At 33.1% G+C, this 24,338-nt stretch overlaps 1 protein-coding gene across 9 annotated transcripts in view; it reads left to right on the forward strand.

Annotated features, from left to right (window-relative positions):
* The window catches only part of ASXL3 (ASXL transcriptional regulator 3), a 245,000-nt gene that overhangs the window by 146,573 nt on the left and 74,089 nt on the right, over positions 1–24,338 (forward strand). For 8 of the 9 annotated variants that reach the window (XM_007487186.3, XM_007487187.3, XM_056823860.1 and 5 more), the window contains 3 exons: positions 410–531; positions 22,100–22,217; positions 23,200–23,319. In XM_007487186.3, coding sequence (XP_007487248.2) covers positions 410–531; positions 22,100–22,217; positions 23,200–23,319 — 360 coding nt within the window. Of the gene's footprint in view, positions 1–409; positions 532–17,332; positions 17,514–22,099; positions 22,218–23,199; positions 23,320–24,338 lie in introns of those variants that run through there. The other variant, XM_056823863.1, reaches the window with a different exon arrangement.

Raw genomic sequence — 24,338 nt, forward strand, 5'->3', positions numbered from 1 at the left:
ATTTCTCTGATTCAAGGAAAGGAAAACACTTGACCCTAGATGATGGGAGAATTTTATGATAGTTGGACATGGGGCTAATTGCTTCATCTTTTAAATAACAACATCCAGATTTTCATTCTTTTTGTTTCACCTGGAGATAGATTGTTTAGCCAATAATATATTTTACAGATACATGCCTTAAGGTTGTATATAGTCACATAAATGCAGGAATGATTTTTTTAAAAGATATACCTGTGGAGTAAAATTAAAAATCCTTAAATTTATTAAGATACATTTCAGGTAGATAATATGTATTGCACACATATGATGAGGCCATTTTCTACTGAAAAGCTCCAACAGTTGGTGATTTTAATTGATTCTTCAAATGAAGTACATATTTATAACCTTATTTCTTTTCTCTCTCTTTTAGTTTGTACAAGACAAGTATCAGAAGAAGCGTCTTCCAACCGAGACTCGAGCCTTACAAATACAGCAGTACAAAACAAGTTAGTGTCTTCCTTCCAGCAACACACCAAAAAGGCTCTTAAACAGGTATGGTTACATCAGTTATCATTGGAGTAATTTTATCCTTCAGCATAATTTCTGTGTTGGCTAGAATTTTAGGATCATAACTTAGAACTGGAAGTGAGGGACCTTATAAACCATGTAGTCAAAACTTCTTTTAAAGATGAATTGAGACCCTGAGAGGTGACTTGTTCAATGACATTCAGATACTGTAAATAGGAGAGCTGAGATTCTAATTTGACCCTTTGTCTCCAAATCCTGCACATTTTCCACTGTGACTCATGCCAAATATTGCAGATGACATATGGAACCATGCTTCCTGAGGGCACCCTCTTTAGCCTCCTATGACTCTTCAAGACTTACCTTTTCCTTTGCACTTTCACCTTTTCCTGGCACTCTTTTGGTCACCTGCACCTTCATAGTACTTGATTTGCCCAGACCCTGGCCTCCTCCCTTCACCACCCTTTATTTCCCTATGCTTTCCAGCCATACGTAACTGCTTCTGAATTCCCATGATCATTCCATTCAGCGACAAACCTCAGGGGACAATAACCAACCTGAATTCATTTCTCAATAATTGACATTCTTGTACCCCATCATACACAATTAGTGATTCTAAATCTCTGGTTGCCCTTGTTCTATCCCATTCTTTATCCCTCACTGATTGCTTCTTAGTTCCCAACCCCCTCAACCATCCCTTTATCCTTCCTCTAAAGGTACTGAACTTTTTCACTGTGCTCTCTGAAATGCTGGATCCACAGGAAACAAAACTTCTCTTGACAATCTGCCATTTGACTACATCATTCAATCAAAACTCCACAATCCAAAATTACTAATGATCCCCAAATTTCCAATATAATAGATTTTTCTCAGTCTCCTCTCCATAGTCTTTGACACTTATCAGTAGTAACCCTCTTTTTCTTGATACTCTCTTTTCTCATGATACTTCTTTACCTGGTTCTCCTCCCAGATATTGGATGTTTCCTTTTCTCTCCTTTATTGAATCTTCATCCATGTCATACCAGCTAACTGTGCCTCTCCAGGATCTGTCCTAGACTTTCTTCTCTTCTCCATCTGTACTTGGTAGATATCACTTGATGATAAAAATTACCATGTTTTCAGATATCATCTCTGCAGATTACTCTCAGTCTCCTTGACTGGCCCTAATCTCTCTCCTGACCTTGGGTCTTTAATCTCTAAGTGAGGATTACCTCTCATCTTGAACTGGATGTCTTGTAGATATCTTAAACTCAACTTCTCCAAAATGAAATTCATCTTTCCTCCCACCCCTTTCCTCTTCTTAATGTCCCTTTTTACTGTCAAGGATAGATATTCTCATCTTCCAAGTTACTCAGTTTTATAATCTAGGTGTCATTCTTGACTCTTCACTCTCCCTTTTCTTCCCCCATATTCAAATAATTATCAAATCATTCTATTATTTTTATCTTCATAACATCTCTCCTATATACCCTCTTTCTCGCTTTGATCCTTCAGAGCATCTCTATTGCACTAACTTATTGATTGGTCTGCCTCCGTCTTATCTTTTTTAATTCTAATCATCTATCTTCTAGTCAGCTATCAAATTGGTCTTCCCAAAGTGCTGATGTTCCCATCTTACTTCTTATTCAATAAAGTCCAATGACTCCATTTATCTCCAGGTTTAAATATGAAGTCCTCTGCGTTGATGTTAGAGCCCTTCATATCTTGACTCCTTCCTACTTTGTGCTTTTCAGTGCTTTCCTCTGTGATCCAGAGACATTGTTTTCTTTGATGTTCTATCTTCCCATTCCAAACATTTTTCATTGGTCTTCCTCCCTGCCTGGAATGCTTTTTGTCCTCATCTGGCTTTTTTGAAGTCTCAGTTATAGTCCCATTTTCTATAGAAAATCTGTCCTCATCCTTCTTAATCTTAGTGCCTTTCCTCCAAGACTAATTTTGTTTGTATCTAGATAGTGCATAGTTCTTTTCATGTTTTTCCCCCATTATATTGTGAGTTACTTGAGAACAAGGACTTTTTTGGGGGTCTTTTTTGTATCTTGAATTTAATCCATGAACTTTTATAAAGGGCCTACTATGTGCAATGCACTATGCTAAGCACTGAAGATAGTTAGTAAAAAGAAAAACAATTCCTGTACCTCAAGGAGTTTACAGTCTTGATGGGTATGGGGAGATACCACAAAAACTAGACTGGAAAGGTGGGAAGAGGAAACACTGTGGGATATCAACCTCTTATCTTATCTCTTGTCTTATTTTCTGGAGTTAAAATCAGGCAGAGTGGCAGAAGCAGAGTGAAGTTCAGTTTTTGCTTTCTATAAAGGAAGGAATTGAGAGGAGTTTAGTTCTCCATTTTAGCCCTCTAGTTTAAGAGAAAAGGAGGCTGAGGGGTATCAGTCAAGGCTGAGTTAGCAGTACAGTGATGAATTTAGAAGTGATGAACTTAACCTGGTAAAGACATTTTGTTCCATGGAGTTGAAACCAGTCAAAGCAATCCATGAAGAGATAGGGGAGGAGAAAAGTTCACAAGGGGCAGCTTGTTCCCTTAGTGGAGAGAGAGCCAGGCTTAGAGACTGTTCTTGGAGGTTTTGGATTCAAATTTGACCTCGGAAATTTCCTAGCTGTGTGACCCTAGACAACTGCCTAGCCCTTACTGTTCTTCTGCTTTGGAACCAGTTCTTAGTCTTGACTCTAAGACAGAAAGTAGAGTTTGTTTGTTTTTTTTTAAAGTTCACACATAGTAAATGCTTAATAAGTGATGTTTGACTTAGTTTAATAGAACATGACCCATCTTGGCTATTGAGTGGGAGAGTAATGGTGGAATAACTGTTTATAATTTATTTAGTGAGAAAAAAGTATTGTAATCAAAGGCATAACATAATAGAAAAGACTTCATTAATGTTGGCACATAATGCACTTTAATGACTCATCATAATTGCCAAATGTTATTCATAAATGTATGACAATTATATTGTAAAAAAAATTGCCCCATATATGATCCCATGGAGTCTACCTGCTATTTGCATTTCTTTATTTTTTGGTAAATACTTATCTTTATTCAGATATTAATCTACAGTTATTAAAAATAAGAAATAACAAAGTTTGCTTATATCATAGATATTTATTTTCACATTTTCCTTTGGAAATTAGCATGACAGAGGCAAAAATTATAGTTCTGATATGCTTTATCTATTATGGTAATATCTGTAATGTAATTTCATTATATAAAATATGCCAAATTTATTTGTTTATATAAAAGTTATGCCTTTTTAAAAAAAACTGCCTTGTTCAAGTGATTATATCTTATTTCTCTACATTGTAAATTCCCTCACTATCCAGAGCAGGTATTATATATTAGTCATTTTTATATCCTTTGTAGCCCAGGCTTCATATACATTTTCCTGTTGTTTAATTTTGTATGCTTAAATTTGCTGAAAATGAGACAGTTCAATTAAACAGGTATTCATTAAGTCCCTACTATGTGCAAGTCCCTATTTAAGGTACAAAGATCAAAACCAAATCATGTCTTACTATGGAGAAGTTGGAGGTAGCTTGGATACAACATTTGCACAGCAAAATAAATACAAGATAATTTGAGGCAGAAAGATATTAACTGGGACAAAAAGAAAAGCTTCTTATTAAAACTGGCACCAGAACTGAGCTGAAAAGAAAACTAAAAGGGTTGGGGGGAGGAAGGGATATGCATTCCCAGTTTAGAGGATAGCCAGAGCAAAAGTGATATATTTAGGAGTTCAGGAAGCAATTAGCAATTATAAGTTTATATATAAGTTTAGCTGGAAAAGAGAATGTGTGGAATGGAATAATGCAAAGTCAGGAAATATGGGTTGAAATTATATTGTGGTATATTTTAGATACCAAGTTGATGTATTTGTATTTTTATCTTACTTTCATTAGGGAATCATTGAAGATTTTTAAAAAGGGGAATATATAGTTGAGTCCCAAATTGACTCCAGAAAGACAAGTTTACTTCAGAGATTCTGTAAAGTTTAAATTAAGTTAAGGAAGACATTTTGTGGACTATGGGACTAATCTGGGTATTCTAGATTTCCTTCTAAATCCAAACCTGTGATAAGAACCTAAGATTCTTTAGCTTCTATTGCTACTTGGGATTCAGATTAGTGTCAACCTAGCAGAGGAATATCTCTTCTACTCCTATTTAAATCTCTGTAATTGTTTCTGTGGAGAGCCCCCTTAAAATCTAGGAATACACTTGGACTGGCTTCAGAGTTTCTTTTAATCATGGAAACAAGCATGGCCCACTGTAGATTGTGAAATGGTCCTTGTGCTCCATTTTGTTTTTTCCACTGAAAATACCTAGAACCTAGAGTTATTATGAGGGAAGGGGGAAGTATCAAAATGATATTTTACTGATCATGTAAATCTATTGAGCCTGACATTAAGCAGGTTTTTGGAGGATACATTTGGTTATACTTCTAAAAGGGTAATGGAGGTTGGGGGTAGGGGTGGAGAGTGTGAATAAAATGACCATTTCTTAACATTAACCAGCTTTGCTACGATCCAGCATATTTCATCTTTACTCCTATTGGTAAAACAAAAAGAATTTTACAATTCAAATATTGTTTGAAATGTTTTTCAGTTAGTATTTGAGCACTCACAGAATATATGACCAAGTTTTAAGTTAGGGTTATCAAATTATATACCGGACCAAATATTGGATTGGAAGATAATCTATAAAGAATAAGGTGATGGTAGGAAATTTGTTTATGTGTGTTGTACCTGAACCTGGACCAGCTTGATAGGGTATAAGTTGTCACTGTATTCTATCAGAAACCCTGGGCCTTGCACTAGATGACAATTTGGTAGAATATAACATTATACTCTATCTCTTAGAGATTTGGACGTGGAGCCATTTTGTCAATGAAAAAAAAAGATCTCTAATGTGATGATCTAAAGAATGAAAGAATTGTTAGAGGGGTCTATTTAGGTAAAAGAACTTAAAAGTAGGAGAAGATATGTGCAAGGAAATATTGTAATTTGGATTAAATAATTATAGACTAGATTTTATCAAGTGAAGATTGAACTGAAATGAGTTATAGAGACTGGGAAGGCTTTGAAGGTCACGGACCTCAGGTTGTGTTTAATTGAAAAGGTGATGGAGTTATCCCTATATGACTAAGAGATATTCTTTGTATTTGCTGTAAATTTATTTCTTACTTACAGGTAATTACAATATTGGTAAGATTGTCAGATGATTTGAGATATACTAAGCTTGAGCTAAGTCTTATTGTGATTAAAATAGTTTAGTAATCTTTGGCTTTGAAAGTACATCTTTCTAATAGAATAGATGATTAAGAGGCTTGCTTAAGTTTACACATCTAATCATTGGGAAAATTAGAACTATAATCCAAGACTCTCAACTCTCAGTTCAATGAAGCAGACCTACAAAATATACAAAATAATATTAGCTATGAGATATATGTTTATATACATGTGTATATGTGTGGTTATATTTCTATCTTTACAATATGCAAAACATTTTACAAATATCAATCAGAAAATCATAAACTCTTATGTATCAGGCATTGTGTTAAGTGCTAGGGATCTAATGATGAGTGAAAAACAGTACCTGCTCTTTAGAAGTTTATAGTCTCATGGACTGTATAATAATTAAAATTAAAATGATGAGGCTTCTAGTAGCTTAATAACTTTGTTAAGTCAAAGTAATAGGAGTAGTAAAGAGAAAGAAAGGTTGAGGGGTATTTCGTTTACTAATCTTTTGGTTGCCATGATGGATTGAAGCTCACTACTGACAAGAGTTCATCCCGACTCCACACGCCAACCAAAAGCCCCCCAAAAGACCACCTGGTCTCCACTTATAAGCTCTCTTCTCCACTTACTAGCTCTCATATGTCACATCTCAGGAACCAATCATAGTTTCTTAGTTTGCCTAGACTGCCCAGGGACCTGTCTCATTAGTTCTTTGGTTTTTAACTTCCTTTCTCTGAGGGCTTATCTATACCTGGATTTACTCAATAGTCTTTGAATTTCAGGTCACTGATAGATGATGTTAAACAAAGTGACATAATGGAGAGAGAAATTCTCTTCCAACAACTGTAAAAGTGGTAGCATGATGCCTCAATCAAGAAAAAGGAAACCTATAGATTTTTAAGTAAAATTAGATATAATAAGCAGTGTCAACACCACATAAAGTCTGGGAAAATTCATAGAAGTTCACATCTGCATTTCCATACTATTTCTGTTTACCACTTAATTTTCCTCTTATTAATTTCTCAAGTATTATCATTCATGGTGAAAAACAAACTTTAAAGTCTTATTAGGTTAAGAAAAAAAACCTCATCACTAGTATCATAACTTGTTCTCTACAAGTTTTAACCATTATATAGGTGAAATATACTACCTTGAATTTACCTGGGAAATTAGACAACTTTAATAATATTGAGTAAATGGGTTCCAAACTGACTTACAAAGAAATTTTATAACACAATATTTTTGTAAATTAATGACTATGCCTACATAACTATTGAGATTTAACAAAGAGAAAATCCTACTTGGTTTTAAATTTTTTAAATTTAATTAATTTAGAATATTTTTCCATGGTTACATGATTCATATTCTTCTCCCCCAACACCCATCCCACAAACCCCTCCCATTGCCAATGAGCAATTCAACTGGGTTTTACATGTATCATTGATCAAGACCTATTTCCATATTATTAATTTGCATTAGAGTGATCTATTTAGAGTCTACAACCCCAATCATATCTCCATCAAATCACATAATCAAGCAGTTGTTTTTTTTCTGTGTTTCTACTACCCCAGTTCTTTCTCTGGATGTGTATAGCATTTTTTCTCATAAATTCCTCTGGATTGTCATGGATAATTGCATTGATGATAGTAGAAAAGTCCATTACGTTAGATTGTGCCACAATGTTATCAATCTGTGTGTACAGTGTTTTCCTCGTTCTGCTCCTTTTGCTCTACATCAGTTCCTGGAGGTTTTTCCAGTTCACATGAAATTCCTCCGGTTCGTTATTCCTTTTAGCACAATAGTATTCCATCACAACAGATATGACAATTTGTTCAGCTATTCCCCACTTGAAGGGCATTGTCTCATTTTCTAATTTTTTACTACCATAAAGAGGGAAGCTATAAATATTTTTGTACACTTTTTTTCCTAATATCTTTTGGGGTATATACCTAGCAGTGGTATGGCTGGGTCAAAGGGCAGGCATTCTTTTAAAGCCATTTGGGTGTAATTCCAAATTGCCTTCCAGAATGTTTGGATCAATTCACAACTCCACCAGCAGTGCATTAGTGTCCTAATTTTGCCACATCTTCCCCAACATTTATCACTTTCTTTTGCTGTCATATAAGCCAGTCTGCTAGGTGTGAGGTAGTAACTCAGAGTTGTTTTGATTTGCATTTCTCTGATTATAAGAGATTTAGAACATTTTTTCACCTGCTTATTGATAGTTTTCATTTCTTTATCTGAAAACTGCCTATTCATGTCCCTTGCCCATTTATCAATTGGGGAATAGCTTGATTTTTTTTTTTGTCCAATTGATGTACCTTATATACTGGAGAAATTTATCAGAGTTTTTTGTTAAAAAGATTTTTCCCCCAATTTGTTGCTGCCCTTCTAATTTTGGATACAATGGTTTTGTTTGTACAAGACCTTTTTAATTTAATGTAATTAAACTTATTCATTTTACATTTTGTGATATTCTCTGTTTTCTAGCTTGGTCTTAAGTTATTTTCTTTTCCATAGATCTGATAGTTATACTATTCTATTTTCACCTAATTTATTTGTAGTTTCTTTCTTTATATTTAAGTCCTTTAACCCCTACTTGTTTTTAACATGGATGATAGAATTGTGATTTAACAAAGAGGTACGTTTCATAAGCTTAAAGGATAAATTTAATAATCATAGGAAACAGACCTCTGTATTCTTGTTTCTCATTTTCTTTACATTGATTTTATCTTTTAATATTCTGATTCTGTGCCCTCATCATTTAAATATTTAACAGCTTTAAGGAGTTACTCAAATTTTAGTATGGAACATATATGAATGTGTATAAATAAATCTGAAATGGAGATAATACTAGTGCCTACCTCACAGGGTTGTTGTGAGAAACAAAGGAGTTAATATATGTAAAATCCTTCACAAACCTTAAAGCATTATATAGACTCTAGCTATTTTTATTGTTACTATTATTATTATATGAATTTACATAAACTAATGTATGTAATAAGGAAGATTTGGTCCATGCCTAAGTTACTCTCTGGTTGTTAGCTACATACCAAATATTTACTGAAAGCTGATTGACTACTGGCCCTGCAAGAGTTATAAATTCCTTTTTCTATTCCTTATTCATATTAACAAAGGAATGAATAGCTTAGGTGCTAGAAGAATCTGGCTCAGAATATATAAAATGCATTTGTTTGATTAATAATCAGATTCATATTGAAAATTCATTTTAAAGAAAAGCTAGTCTAGCAGAATTTTGCTTAGGTTCTCATAATTGCCTAATTTCTTAAACACTTGTTCTATGCTACATTTCAAATTGCAGCAGTCTCAGCAAATCTGCAATCTTTTAAAAAATTTAAATAGCTGCATGGTTATGTTAAATACAGGCCATATACAGTGGTTTAGGTAGAGGACTCTTCTCAAGTTTACTATCTGATCCACCTTATTAATCACCCTTAGATACAGTTCAAGACAGATCTAATTTATACTAAATTCTTTTTTAAAATAATGCTATTACATGTTCTTGGACCATTGGAGAATAGGTTTAAATCAGGAAATGATCATTTTTAGACAATTAATATAACCCCTTGTTTAAAAACGAGGAAACTGAGGTCCAAAATTATTACAATTTTAAATTAAATTAAATTAAATTACAAATTTAAATCTGAAAGATACTTAGGAAGTATTTGATCCTAAATCATTTTAGAAATGAAGGACTTGAGTCTCAGAGAGTTTGTTTCTTGCCCAAGCAAGTATTGGAATGTTGGAGATTTCATCCCAGGTTTCTTTGCCTCTAAATGATCTTCTTGCTGTTCCTTGCACAACCCACTCCATCTCTTGTCCGAGTTTTTACTGGTTGTTCCTTGTACCTGGAATGATCTCTCTCCTCATTTCTACCTCAAGTGTTTTCTGGCTTCTTTCATGTCTCAACTAAAGTCCCACTTTACACACTTCTTTATTCTGGTCCCTGCTGAATATCTTCAGCAACAAACCAACTTTTTAAAGGTTACACAAGATTAAGTGAAAGAAATTGGATTTAAAAAGAGGTGTTCTGACCCCAAAGCCAGTGCTACTTCTACTACACAACAATTAATATGTAAAATTAGTGACAATCTGGGGGAAGCAAAAAGCAGTAATAGTAAAAGAAAACATTATTTTCATGCAAGAAAAAATATTGATCTCAGAAACAAGAGGTATAGAGAAAACATAAAGATTATAGATTCTCAAAAGTATATGTGAAAAAAATTTGAATACTTTAATGGAATTAATAACACAAGAAAATTACTCTGAACATCAAACACAGAAAACATAATGCCTATAAAAAACCTACAGATCAACTCAAGGAAAAAGGACCGATTAAACAAAGTTCAAGACATAAAGTCTAAATTCAACAATTCCATTGATAATAAATTTTTGAAGCCACCAGAAGAAAGACTTTCTAATATAAAGAAAAGGAAGTTCAAATAATATTAGAATATTCTGTGCCCTTCAAAAACTATAGGAAGGGATGCAGTAATGTCTTTCCAAGGACAAATTAACTCACAATGCACACTAACGTGATCTACTCTGAAAATCTGAGTCATAGTATTAAAAGATAGATATTCAGTAAACAAGAGGCATTTGAAATATTCTTAGAAAAGTCAGACCTGAAAAAATTATTTGCTTCCCAAACACCTCAACAACAAAAATAGAAGGCAGTAAATTCATTGACCATGAACAACAATAATAAAAAATAACAACACAGGGACTATTAAGAAACTTCTTTTTAAATGCTCCCAAAGTGACAGGTGAAAACAGGAATTAAATAAGAAACAGAGAGGAAACAACATAGATTAAGCTTCACAACATTCCACCTATTGGTGAATCAGTATATTTTTATGATTCTTTATTACAGAATGAGAGCACACATAAAGTGAGGGGGAGAAGAGAAGAATATGTGACATACCTTAAATTAATTTCTATAGTCTCTCAAGAAGAAGAAGAAGAGAGCATACAGGAGAATGGATGAAGAAACAAAGGGAGGGTTTGACATATGAGAAAAAAGAAAAATGCTTTAATAGTGAATATGGCTAATATTGGTGGCTGCTCTCATAGGAGGATAGATATTCTGTAAAGAGAAATTAGTATCTTAGAATGACTATAAGCTGCATGGATTTGACACTTAAAGAGATCATTCAATTCTGCCACAGGAGAAGGGAACCAGAGCTTTGGGGAACAACTAACACTTCTGGGAATTGGTATTTCTAAGAATGAGGCACACTAGGAAAAGGGGGATGGGGCATGGTCTTTAAAATACTGGCATATAAACTCTTTAGAAGAAGGAACCCAAAATAGGTACTTCAGAAATTTTAATTCCATGATGAATACTGAAATAAAAGGTGAAATAAGTAGGAGCCATTAATTAAAGAATAAAAGTCTAAAAGAGAAAATATATATTATGAAAAAATGAAGAAGGAAAGAAATCCTTTTTAGAAAAAAAAAGGACAGAAAACAACATTTTATAAACTAATAAAGCAAGTTGAGAGGAAAAGGGAAAATTGTATTTCATTGGTATTGTTTTAGGGCATAGTAGTATTACAAATATAAAACACATAAATATTAAAAACACATTTACAAATAAGAAACAATTAAAATAGTAATCAGTTCAGTGAAAACAAGTAAAAAGGACTCAAATAGAAACATTAGAGTGAAATCCTATGAAATTAATGAGCTCACAAATAAAAAAAAATAAAAAAAAATCATTAAAAAATTAGGTGAATGGAAATGATAACATGAAAGAATATTCCAAAACTTGAAGAATCTACCTAAAGCTATCCTCAGGGTGAAAGGCCTTATCTTGGTAAACATATATGAGCAGTAGAAAATAAAAGTGATTAATGAGGCCAATATACATTTAAAAATTAGAAAATCAACACATAAAATTATAAAGGAAATCAAAATTAGAAGAGAAATATATAAATTGAAAAATTAAAGACCAATAAAATTGATAAATCTTTCATTAGTCTCATTAAAAAAAGGACAGACAATAAAATTAATAAAATAGCACAAAACAAGGTGAAATAATACTGGAAGAAATGATCAGAACCTAGTATTCAGTTATATGATGATTAAAATGAGGACATAAAAGAAATAGAATAATACTTATAAAAATATAAATACATATGTGTACATAAATGATGAGAGAAATACAAACCAAACAACATTGAGGTTTCATTTCCTTCTCTACAAATTGGCAAAAGTGACAAAAGATGAAAATAGCCAATATTGAAGAGGTTCTGGGAAAATAGGTACACTAGTGCATTGGTGGTGTGGTGGATGTGTAGTGGAGTGGTGAATGAGTATAACCATTTTGGAGCAATTTAGGATTATATAATTAATATAATTATTATATTATTAAAATTATTTAAATGTTCATATCCTTTTGACTCAGAGTTTCCATCACGAGGCATATACTATGAGAACATTTATAAGAACACTCTTACTCTATACTCAGAAATATTTATGACCACACTTTTTTGATAGCAAAGAATTTGGAACAAAATAGATGCATAGATTGGAAAATGGTTTAATAAATTAAGTCACATGAATAATGGATTATTACTGTGCTGCAAGAAATAGCAAATATGATGAAGACAGGGAAGTGTGGAAAATTTTACATGAACTAATTCTGTGAAAGAAGCTGAGCCAAGAAAATTATTTGCACAATTTACACAAAATTACTAGTATAATATAAATGGAAAAAATAATCACAGAGGAAAAAAAGAGAATGTTGCCAAAGAATAAAGGATAAACATGTTTTGAAAAAATAGATATGATAGGGGCAGCTAGGTGGCTCAGTAGATAGAGAGCCAGAGATGGAAGGTCCTGAGTTCAGATGGAGCCTCAGACATTCCAAATGTGTGGACTCTTGGGCGAGTCACCTAACCCACTATCCCTAACTCTTACTACTCTTCTGCCTTGAAACAGGCACTTACTATTGATTAATAAGACAGAAGGTAAGGAATTAAAAAAAAAAGATATGAGAAGGCAGTCCTACCTTACCCCTTTACAGAATTGAGTCTCACAAGTGTTGCACATTGTACTTATATTCAGACTTCTTTGTTGTAATGGTCATTTATGCTGATTTATTTTTAAAAATATTTTTAATGGAATGACACTATGGGAGGAATGAAGGCAGGGAATAATGGTGATGTAAAAAATAAACTGACTTTAAAATGTTGATGCATGGTTAATAGATAATTTAATGATTTCTTGTTAACTCATGAAAAGCAGATTAAACAATATGCAAGAATGTCATGATATTTGATTAATGCTTTTTTTCTCTCACAGTTATTACCCTAAAATTTTGGCTTTTGAATATTAAAGCAAAAAGTGAAAAAGAATTAAGCAACACTGAATTTCATTTTGATGGAAAATGACATGGTATTAAAACATAACCTTTCCTTTTCCTTTATGCCAGTTTATCTGAAAGCCTTCATTATTTATTTAGGGTAATCGAACTTATAAAGTCACAGATTCTTTTCCTTTATATGTCAGAGCAGATTCATTCTTGCTATTTTGCTGTATCTTGTTATTTCTGACCAATACTGTGAAATTTCAAAGGTTATGTTGCATAATAGTTACTGAACACGGGCATTGACATTTAGACAAGCAGTAAGAATGTGAGATGCTGATGTCTAATGCAGCCAGGTGTTTAGTATGTGTATACTTTAATTATTTAAATTTTAACATTAACAGAATGTGATATTTTAAAATCTCCAATGAAGTATTTACTGTACTAATACATTATCCATAAACTATCATATTTTCCACCAGTTCCCCAGCAAAATAAAATAGGCATTATCTTTTTTATGATGTAGATGTCAAGATCCTCTTTGTATGTTGTTTTTCTACTTTAGAATGGAAATGAAGATTATTCCCCAGCTTTGAGTTTTCTAAGATTCTCCTGAATCAAAACTTTTGAGATATAATTTACTGCTTTAGAGAAAACTTTTCTACCTTTTAAAGAGAATAGAGAAGCACATCTATAGAAGTAACTCTCCTGACTACTTTCTATTGAATCTTTCCTTTTAGTTGTGGTTATGATCTTTAACCCTCTAATACATTTTTAAAGTGTTTTTTTTTTTCCTTTCAGGATTATTTTGTTAGTCTTTAGCTATAATTTTGACATTGTGCTTTATTATTTCAGAGTTTATTATTCTAGATGTTTTGAACCTAGAAACTTCTCTTATTGAAGAGACCATAAGAATATTTGGTAAAGCTTTGTCTTAATTGTCATCAACAAAAATTGATGCCTGTCATGGCATTGTGTTTGTGCATATCTGCTTTAAGTATGAAAATATTTTATATCAGAAAAGTTATAAGATTAAGATTCAATTTATACTTCTTAGTTTATGCTTGGGATTTTAATTCATTTCTTTTAGTTTTTAATTGTGTTGAAATTATTTCATAGTGTTTTTCATCAGAATGTATTTTTGTGTAAAACCTATGGACAGTTGAAGGGGTTATATAAACACATCTCTTATCAGAAATTGGCATATAGTATGCAGTTTGCTCTTTTGTCTTTCATGGCACACTAAAAGCCACAATAAGGTTAACTATGCTATTTCACTCTTTTATTATTCATACTTTTTGTTATATTTCTGAAAATGTAATGCATATAATAACTCATCTTATTGTGATGATCTACTATACTTTCTTAAAGATAATCCAGGGACCTTTACAGTTTTGTATTTTTAAGTACTTTATGACTGAATACGATGAACCTGGTTTGCAATTATACTGTTCACTCTGTGTCTCAGTAACAAATTGCAATCTACTATATAAATTAAGCTGTTATTTCCCACTCTGTTTACCCTGTGGGTTCTAATGATTTTACACCTACAAATTCGATTCTCTTGGTATCTTAAATTATTGTTAGGTAATAGCTTTAAGTTACATTGTTATCCAGCATGCAATTCTAGAACAACTTAATAATTTAGTGCTTCCCAAATGAGGGATTTTAGGACTGACTTCCAGTGAATAGATGGGGGTATGTGGGGTGTGTGCATCTATGTGTATGCTTACTTGTCTTTATGTAAATGTTTATATTCTATAAGCAAAGCCCCCCCCCCCCAGTGGCCCACAATTTGAGAGAAAGAGGAAAAACAATAGAACGTGTTTTTTTTTTCTTTTGTCATAGTAAACAATCAATACTCTTCCTCTCTCTTCTGGCCTGACATCTCTCCAAAATGAATATTACTCCTCACCTTGATTTCATATTTACTTTTCTGGAAGGTAATTACTTTAAACTTGGCAGAAAGCAAAAAAAGACAACTTTTCTTTTGTTCTAACTATTGTTCCTTCTTTCACACAAGAATATGTGTGTTTACCTCTTATCCTTTATTCTTTTTTTTTTCCTGAACCCTTACCTTCTGTCTTAGAATCAATACTAAGTATTGGTTCCAAGGCAGAAGAGTGGTAAAGGCTAGGCAGTGGGTATTAAGTGACTTGCTGAGGGTCACACCGTTAGAAAGTGTCTGAGGTCAGATTTGAACCTAGGACCTATCCTATCTCTAGGTCTGGCTCTCAATCCACTGAGCCATCAACATGCCCCCTTGTCCATTATTCTTGATGATGACCTGTGCACTTCCCCCCCAGATGACTCTGATATATTTTCTGCCTCTCTTGATAATTTAATTCTCTCCCCATAATGTTCAGGTGTATTTCAATTGCCCTGCAGTCAATTTACAACTTTTAATTCTTTATAAACTATTGTATTGGTATTGTATTATATTGTAAACAAGTATGTTATATAGTAGCACCAGAAATAATTGCTGATTGTAGAGTCATTGCATCACAGATATAGAATTAGAAGGAATCTTAGAGGGCAGTAAGGCCAACTTTTTCATTTTAGAGATGACTGAATTGAGTCACAGAGAGGTTAAGTGACTTGTCTAGGGTCACACAGCAAATAAGATTCTGAGACGGGATTTGAACACTTGGGACTTCCTTGCTTGGAATCTATTCCCCTCTTCATTGTGACATGCCACCTCTGTTTCATAGAAAAACTTGGGGTCAATAAAAGTATTATACAGTTTCCCAAATACAAGATAATATTGCTCTTTTCCATAAGTTATTATCATAGTTCATCATCCATTTGTAGACTATTACAGACATCAAGTCTGTCCAAAATAGATGAACTGATGGATCAGCTTTGGAGGCTATTCAGTCTACTATTTATGGGTGTCTATAAAATAGATATTCTTCATGCATTTAGTTTTTCTTATGTGGATAGTTTAGCTGGACTTTTTTGAGTTGTATATTTCATTTAAGAGTCTCTGTATTGTTCCAGGGCTCTTTGCAAATAGTGTACTGATAATGTCATCTGAAAACAGAAACATATGGAGAATATCACAGTCTATGGGGAAACCTTATTTTATTTGGGCTTAGTGTTGGACCAATTCCAAGGCAATGGTAAATACTTTGGATAAGCATATGTGTTATCTGATACTAATAATCAGAGTAGTAAACAAATTAGTTCTATTGTTAACATCTTTCAAAGAATTTTGCATGATTTTAACAAATGCATGGGAGATACTTTGTTGGAGGAGACTTTAAAAAAAGCAGTTTGCTCCACTGAATTTCAAAGCTTCTTTTTGTCAATTCAACAAACATTGATTAAACATATATTATGTATTAAGCACCATAGTAGTCATTGAGAATATAAAAACAACTGAAAAATAATCTGTTTTCTCAAGATGTTATAGACAAATAAAGTAATATAGAAACAGAGAGGTAAACCCAAGATTGTTTGAAAAAAGGAGAGAACATGAACATCTAGGGAATTAGTACAGTTTTCTCCTTGAAAGTGGTACCTAATCTTATCCTTAACAGTAGATAAAAATTTAAGAGATAAAATTAAAAGAAATTATTATGCAACTGTAATAGATACAAGGGGTGATGACACAAAAATTATTTTCCCCCTCACACATATATGTAGTACCTTACACACTTTTTATAGGTGGCTTCCTTGTCCCACCACTATGCTAAATCTGGTCATACAAAAAGAGACAAAAGATGATCCCTACCCTCAAGGAGCTCACATTTTAATGAGGGGAAACAAAAATTAGCAAACAAGCATAATGTGTACAAATAAACTATATAGGATAAATCAGAATAATTAACAGAGGGAAGAAACTATAATTAAGAGGGCTTGGGAGAGGTTACATGTAAAAGATGAGATTTTAGCTGGGACTAAAATGTAACTAAGGGAGTCAGGCAGAGATGAGGAGGGAGAGTATTGCAGCAGGTTTGGAGGACAGACAAAAAATGCCTGGGGCCAAGAGATGGAGTGTTATTTGTGAAATAACACTAGTTGGAAGAATTCAAATTACAAGTTAGAAGATCAAAGTAGTTGGGGGTGGAAGTTTGAGTATGAAGAATTTTGAATGCCAAATAGAAGATTTTGTATTTGATCCTAGAAGACATAAGGAAGATTTATTAATGTATACTAGAAGATATAAGCAACATTTTATTAAATATGGGGTTACACAGTTGCATCTGCTTTTCAGGAAATTCATACTGGAGACTGAGTGGAAGATGGAGACTAGTGGGGAGAAATATGAAGCAGAACAACTCACCAGCAGGCTATTGTAATAGTCCTAAACTGAGAAGATGAGAAACTGCACCAGAGTGGTAGCAATGTCAGAGAAAAGAAGAGGGCATATTAGAGATTTATTGTAAAGTGAAATTTACAGACCTTGGTGGCAGTTCATATTTGGCAGGTGAGAAGAGAGTGAAGATAAAACTTTGTGAACCTGAGAGACTGGATGTATGGTGTTGCTCTCTACAATAATCGGAAATTAGGAGGTGAAGGAGTTTAGGTGGAAAGATAATCAGTTCAAATTTAGGCATGTTGAGTTTAAGATATCTACTAGAATTCAGTTCTGCAAAGAACCTTTCCTGTAAAATTAATATAGTGCCTTCAACTAGGATTACCTCCAACATATTCTGACTCTTATCTTATTTATACATAACTATTGGAATGTTGTCTTTTTTGAGATCAGAGAACATTTTACCTTTCTTTGTATCCCTAGCACTTAGCATAGTGGCAAAACATAGTATGTGCTTAATAATCAATACACATTTATTAAGTGCCTACTATCTGCCAACCACAGTGGTAAATGCTGGAAAACAAATGTGTTTTTTTTTTTTATGATAGTCACTGTCCACAAGGATCTTATGATCTAAAAATGTTCCAAATAATTAAAAAGTACAGAGATGACTAAAAAAGGATAAAGTAAATATTAAAGAGACTATAGAAAAGCCTATACATGAACTAAACTAACTTCAAAAAGTCACTAAACTTCATATACTTTAACCCAGTTGTACTAGTAGCATTTTTTTTCATAATAGTAAAGAACTAAAATCAAGGTGGATGAATGACTAAACAAACTGTGGTACATTGATGTAATGGAATATTATTGTGCAGTAATAACTGACAAATATGAGGTATTTGAAGAAAAAGTGGAAAGGCTTAGATGAACTAATTCAGAGTGAAATAGAACCAGGGGATAGCACACACATAATAAGTACAAAAATGTAAACTATGAATCAAACATACTTCCCTTCTCAAGCCAGTAGAGTGGTGGTGGGAGGGGTAGGGAGAGGGGGCAAGGGGAAGGAAGAGAGAGGAGTGAGGTTGGGGGTGGGAAGAGAGAGAGAAAGTAAGTAAGTAAGTTTGGGGACAGAAATGAAAGTTTTGAACAGCCTCTGTGGCCAGTATGAGAATCTGTAAGATAGGATTGAAGGATTGTTATTAAGTAATGAAAACCCAGATGTGGTTACATAAATTTCTGACTCCATTTGGAGTTGCATGAATTTTTCTATTGATATTCTCCAGTCTTGTAAGAACACAAAATTCATTTGATGAGAATGACCTAGAGTTGGAAGTTTGTAAGGTATGAGTAATGATAGAATAAGTAAGAGCTGAAAAAATAGTTAAATATGTTAACTCAAGGATAAAGACAGGAAGAGGGATAAAAGACTAGTTAAAATTAAAATAAAGAATAGATTTCGAAGGATTATGAGGAAGAGTCTCTGTGTGTGTGTGTGTGTGACATCTATACATACAGTTAATAAATATGACTAATAGCCATTCCCCAAAAGATAAATGGCCAAAGAATACAAAAAAAGCAGTTATTAAGGAAAAACTTCAAAGTATTCACAACCTACATGAAAAAGCTATAAAAATAACTGATAAGAGAAATGCAAATGAAAACAAAACTGAGTTTTTACTTCAAAACAAATTGACAAAAATGACCCCAAAATGGCAACAATATTGGAGGATTTATTTGGAAGATAAGACACTGATAGATTATTGCTGGAGCTATAAAATGGTGTAGCTGTCTTGGAAAATTATTTGAAATTTCCTAAATAAAGTGACTAAAATGTACATATCCATTTACCAGAGACTTCACTTGATTCATACTCCAAGGAAGCCATTGATGATAAAAAAAAAAGGAGGACCCTATATACTACAAAATATAAGAGCACTTTTTCATGGTAGCTAGGAATTAGAAACAAAATAATTTCAGTTGGGGAATGGCTAAACAAATTTCAGTACATAAATGTAATGCTTACTATACTGTAAGAAATGAAGCAGGGGGCATCTGGGTCCTCAGTGGATTGAGAGCCACGCCTAAAGATGGGAGTTCTTGGAGCCAAGAAAATATCACAGTAACTACAGTGTAAATTAATAACACACCAAAGTAAATATAAAAAATTATTAAAATCAAGTAATACTCAAATGAAGAGATATAAGAAGACACCCCCTCCCCCTCCAATCTACCCATTTTTCAAAGTGGAAGGTACACAGGTGTTACACAGTGCACATATTTTCAGACTGTTTCAATGTATCCATCAGTAGTGTAGACTTTATTTCCTCTCTAAAAAAAATTGTCGAATGGAGTGGCTTTCAAAGGGGATGGGGGAAGGAATATATGAAATGCTATTGGTGGTGTAAGAAACAAAATAAATAAAAACATTTTAAAAAGATGAAAGTGAGACAGAGGGTAGAGATGGAAGAATAAGATGTTATTTTCAACAACAAATAAGTATAATTAGGATCTTGGATTTGATCCATCAATCACTAAACATTTTTTAAGAATCTACTATTTGCCAAGAAAAGATTAAGGAAGGGGAAGATTCATTATAATTGTGGATATGGTGACAAATTAGGCAACTAGGTGGCTTAGTGGATAGAATGCAAGGCGAGGGTCAGGAACATCTGAGATAAATCATGCCTCAGATACTAACCTAGTGTGTGTTACCTTGGGTGATTCATTTAACCTCTGATGGCCTGACAAAAAGATACATTGAATCCACTGGAGAAATACTTAGCAAATCACTCCAGTATGCTTACTAAAAAAACACCACATGATTAACTATGGTCGAACTGTTAGGAATCATTTAAAATGTGTATGTGTGTGTGCACATGCATATAATTTTTCCAAGCATTTGTTATTCAATCTTTAATATACAGACATGTGATTACTCTCTAATATATATAATATAATTGTATATTATATTTGCCTAGGATATTTAGCTATAATCCTAAAGTGAGTTCAGACAATGCACTAAATTCCCTCTTAAGGTTTAATATAGAATCTTGATACTTTTGTCTCTAAAGACCTTGAACCCTTCAGAGATTGCTATTAAAGTGATCCATTTGTTATTAAATGCTTTGACAGTAAAGACTTCTGTATTAGCAGCAGCTAGGTAGATAATAGATAGAATGTTGAATTTAAGAATCAAGAAGACCTGAATTCAAATACTACATTGTATACTCACTAGCTAAGGCCCTCAACTTCATCATCTGTGAAGTGGGAATATTATAGCCATTTCACAAGATTTGTTCTGAGTACAAAATTAGAACAATATATGCTTTGTTTTACAAAATTTAAATATAGCCATATAAAGTTTTTGTTGTTGCTTCTTCCATTCTCTTATTACAAAAGGAAACAAGGCTTTATTAAATACCTGCTATGCTCTAGACTATGTTGTACATGCTTTTACAAACTCATTTAATCCTCACTACAAAACTGGGCACAAAATGAGGAATGATGATTCCCATTGTTCTTGTTATCACCACCTTCTTTTGGAATGTCCTTTCTGCAGCTTCCATATTTTCAAATTATTTCAAAGCTCATTTCCATTTTTCAGTTCTTTAATTACTTGAGTCTCTACATCTCATGATCTTTTAAGAGAATTTTAGGTACAGCTAATTGAAATACCTTTTCCAAATAAGATTGCATTGTCTTTGGCTGCAGAGAGATAGGCAAGTCAGTGATGTGTTTGAAATAATGTCTGTCTATCCCTGGTAGAAGAACATTAAATAGGTCACAGAAATGTTATAGAATTAATAGGAATTACAAAGACACAGAAAAGGCAAAGTTAAAGGCTTAGGCTGTCCATGGCAATCTTTTTACTCTTTTGAGGACTTGTAGCAACCCTATACCTCTGAGTTAAGGGCTCCTGTTTAAGGTTTTTTTCAGAACATTTTCTATCAGAGATAATTTTTTGTGTAAAATGATCAGTTAGTATTCTGTATTTCAAAACTTTTTAATACCTTTTATCGTGCTATCGCTGTACTTGATTCATTTTGTGAAACTCAAATCACTCTCATTTGGAAAGATTTATTCTTATATCTTTTTTTTCCTCTGGATTTGCCGGAACACCATCATGTTCGTGTTCTGAAGGTTAATGCCTAAAGTCAGTCAGACAGAAGCCAAGTGCTGCAAGGTTTCCAAGATTAGGACTGATTCCCTTCACAGAAATAAATGATTCCTGCCATGTTCAGTGATTTCGTGCAGCACTCCACACGGCTGAGTGAGTGCCTCAGTACTGTAGTCCTTACATGCTGTACATACTGATGACACTCTGTGTTAACTTGATTGACTGAGCAGTATACTAGAGAGGACGCACCTGCAAGACAAGTGCAGGCACATATATTTTTATCCTGGTTTCGAAACATTTATTTTACATTTATTTTACTTGGAAGTCATAGTTTCAAATTCCAGGGGTCCTCATGTTGTGCTGCAAAGGTAGAGCAAACCTTTAAGTGCTGCTTTGTTGTCAGAATTGCTTTGAAAATGATCTAAGGCTCGTCCCCTTTCCTAAAGCCTGATTTTATGCTTTTGAAGAAAATGACATGAAGGTGACTATTAGCAAGCCTAACAAATTAGTGACTGTAAAATTTGGATCTCCTAAGAGATTTCATTTAACAATAGTCAGATGCCTCATTTAATTCACTTAAAAGAAATAATTTTGGTTATATTTTTATGTTGTGTTTTATTATCATGTTTTATAGGCTTTGAGACAGCAGCAGAAAAGAAGAAATGGAGTCTCAATGATGGTAAACAAGACTGTTCCTCGTGTTGTTTTGACACCATTAAAGGTGTCTGATGAGCAGTCGGATTCACCTTCAGGTAAAATAGCTAAATGATTGTGTGCTAGACCAATTCTCACAGAATATTCCTTACTGAGAGATGATATTTGAAATCTGGAATTGCTAGAAATCAGTGGTACTGTTTCTACTAGAATGTTTGGTTTAATCTCTTTTAATCCCTTCTATTGATCAAACAACTTAAGTTAGTTTTGCTTGTCCCTCCTTTTAAAAATTAGGTGTGTAATTATAATACTATATAACAAATGACTTTTGCTAGTGACAGAAGTAATAAAGAGTATGAGAAATGATGCTAGTATTTCCCCCCTCCTTTCCCCTCCCCTGCTCATTTGGATGTTGAACTTTAATAGTGGGCTACATACTGATGCTAAATGTTATCAAAAGCAATTCTTTTGTGGGTATGGATTTTGTATTAGTCTTCTTTTGAAAAACCAGAGATCCTTTTACTTGCTTTTGTTTTCTGATACTTTGCTCACCACTGTGCAACTCTGACCTTTGCTTTTGCTTTATAGCTTATAGTTGATTTGTTTATTTCAAAAATATTCAGAGATATAACTGTTTTATTATATACTTTTTTGTGTTTTGTATGTTTGTGTTTTTCAGAAATACCTTCTTGCAAAAGTTATTTGGAAAGATTCTCTCTCTCTCTGCTTCTCTCTCTCTTTCTCTCTCGGCAGTATTTGACAACACTATATTGTAATGTGTAAAGCTTATTTATGTTTATTTTGAAAAGTGTTTTCTTGGGACTCATCCTCAAGCTATACGATTAGTGAATTAACCTTTTGGCTACACTTATTAGGCCACCTATTTTTTTTTTCTTAATTCATTTACTTTGCTTTTACATTTATTATTTCTAAGGCTAGAAGAATCAATTTATGACCAAAGAAGCTAGTATCTCTTAGCAAAGACAAAGAGAATACTTTTGGGGTTTTTTTAAATCTAATCATTTAAAAAAGGAAAACACGAAAGAGGACAACAGTTGTATAACTGTTTTCTTTTTTTAGGATCTGAATCTAAAAATGGTGAAGCTGACAGTTCAGATAAAGAAATGAAACATGGGCAAAAATCTCCCACTGGGAAACAAACAAGTCAGCACTTAAAAAGATTGAAAAAGTCTGGTTTAGGTGAGTAAACCAATAGATTATTTATGGTCCCTTACATTCCTATCTTAGTGAATGATTTTGTAGACTATCTAGAAATAAATTTTAAAATACTGAATGCAATTAAGGTTTGAAAATTTTTATAGGGTATACAAAACAAAACATAGGTTATATTAGAGAGGTCAAAAACAGATAAGTGGTCTTAATTTTGTTTTCTACATTTATGAATAATAGTTCTCTTTTAATATAAAAATAATGGATAAAATATCTGCTAAAGGCAGTTTCGTGATGGCATTCATTGAAGTGACCTCTTCTGCTAAATACTATTTTTATTAGTAAAGAAGAATTTTTTATATTTGTATTTCCATTTGATTGAAATGCAGAATTACAAGGAAAGAAGTAAACTTTCAGGAAATAATTACTGAACTTCACATTGGATAGGGTCTACTACTACATTAAACTGCTCCCCAGCAATAATGTCTTTTTCCGGGTATTCTTCGTTGGTTGCTTGACAAATAGTTTCAGATTTCTGAGAAATCCATGAACTACAACATTAAATTATCTTGTGAATGTTTACCTCATGACAGCTTTTCAGCTGGAACCCAAATTGTGGTATTTGGAAGAAAAGAAAAAAAGAGTCAATGAAATTGTTATGTTGTATTGCATCATGACATGTAATATTGTGTCGTGTCATATTATGTTACATCATGTCATGTCATATTATATTGTTAATTTATTTGTCTAAGAAAGAAATTAGGTCTTCCTTTTTCTCCCAGGCGGGAAGAGTAAGGGCTACACACAGGCTCTGATCTGACTTTGGTTAGCACAAGAGTTATAATTTGATTTGTTTCTATCTTAGGTTGATTTGACTCTCTTTAAGCAGTCTGGTAGTCCTCTTTCTAAAATATTAATGCTAGGCTTAGTGTAAATACCCAATTGTCTTAGCCCACTGCAGCCTAGAACATATGTGCTCAAGAGATCCTCTGACCTCGACCTCCTTAGTCATAAAGATGGCAGATGTCATTATGCCTAGATACTTATTT

This window comes from Monodelphis domestica, chromosome 3 (assembly GCF_027887165.1).
Source record: "Monodelphis domestica isolate mMonDom1 chromosome 3, mMonDom1.pri, whole genome shotgun sequence".
Taxonomy (NCBI): domain Eukaryota; kingdom Metazoa; phylum Chordata; class Mammalia; order Didelphimorphia; family Didelphidae; genus Monodelphis; species Monodelphis domestica.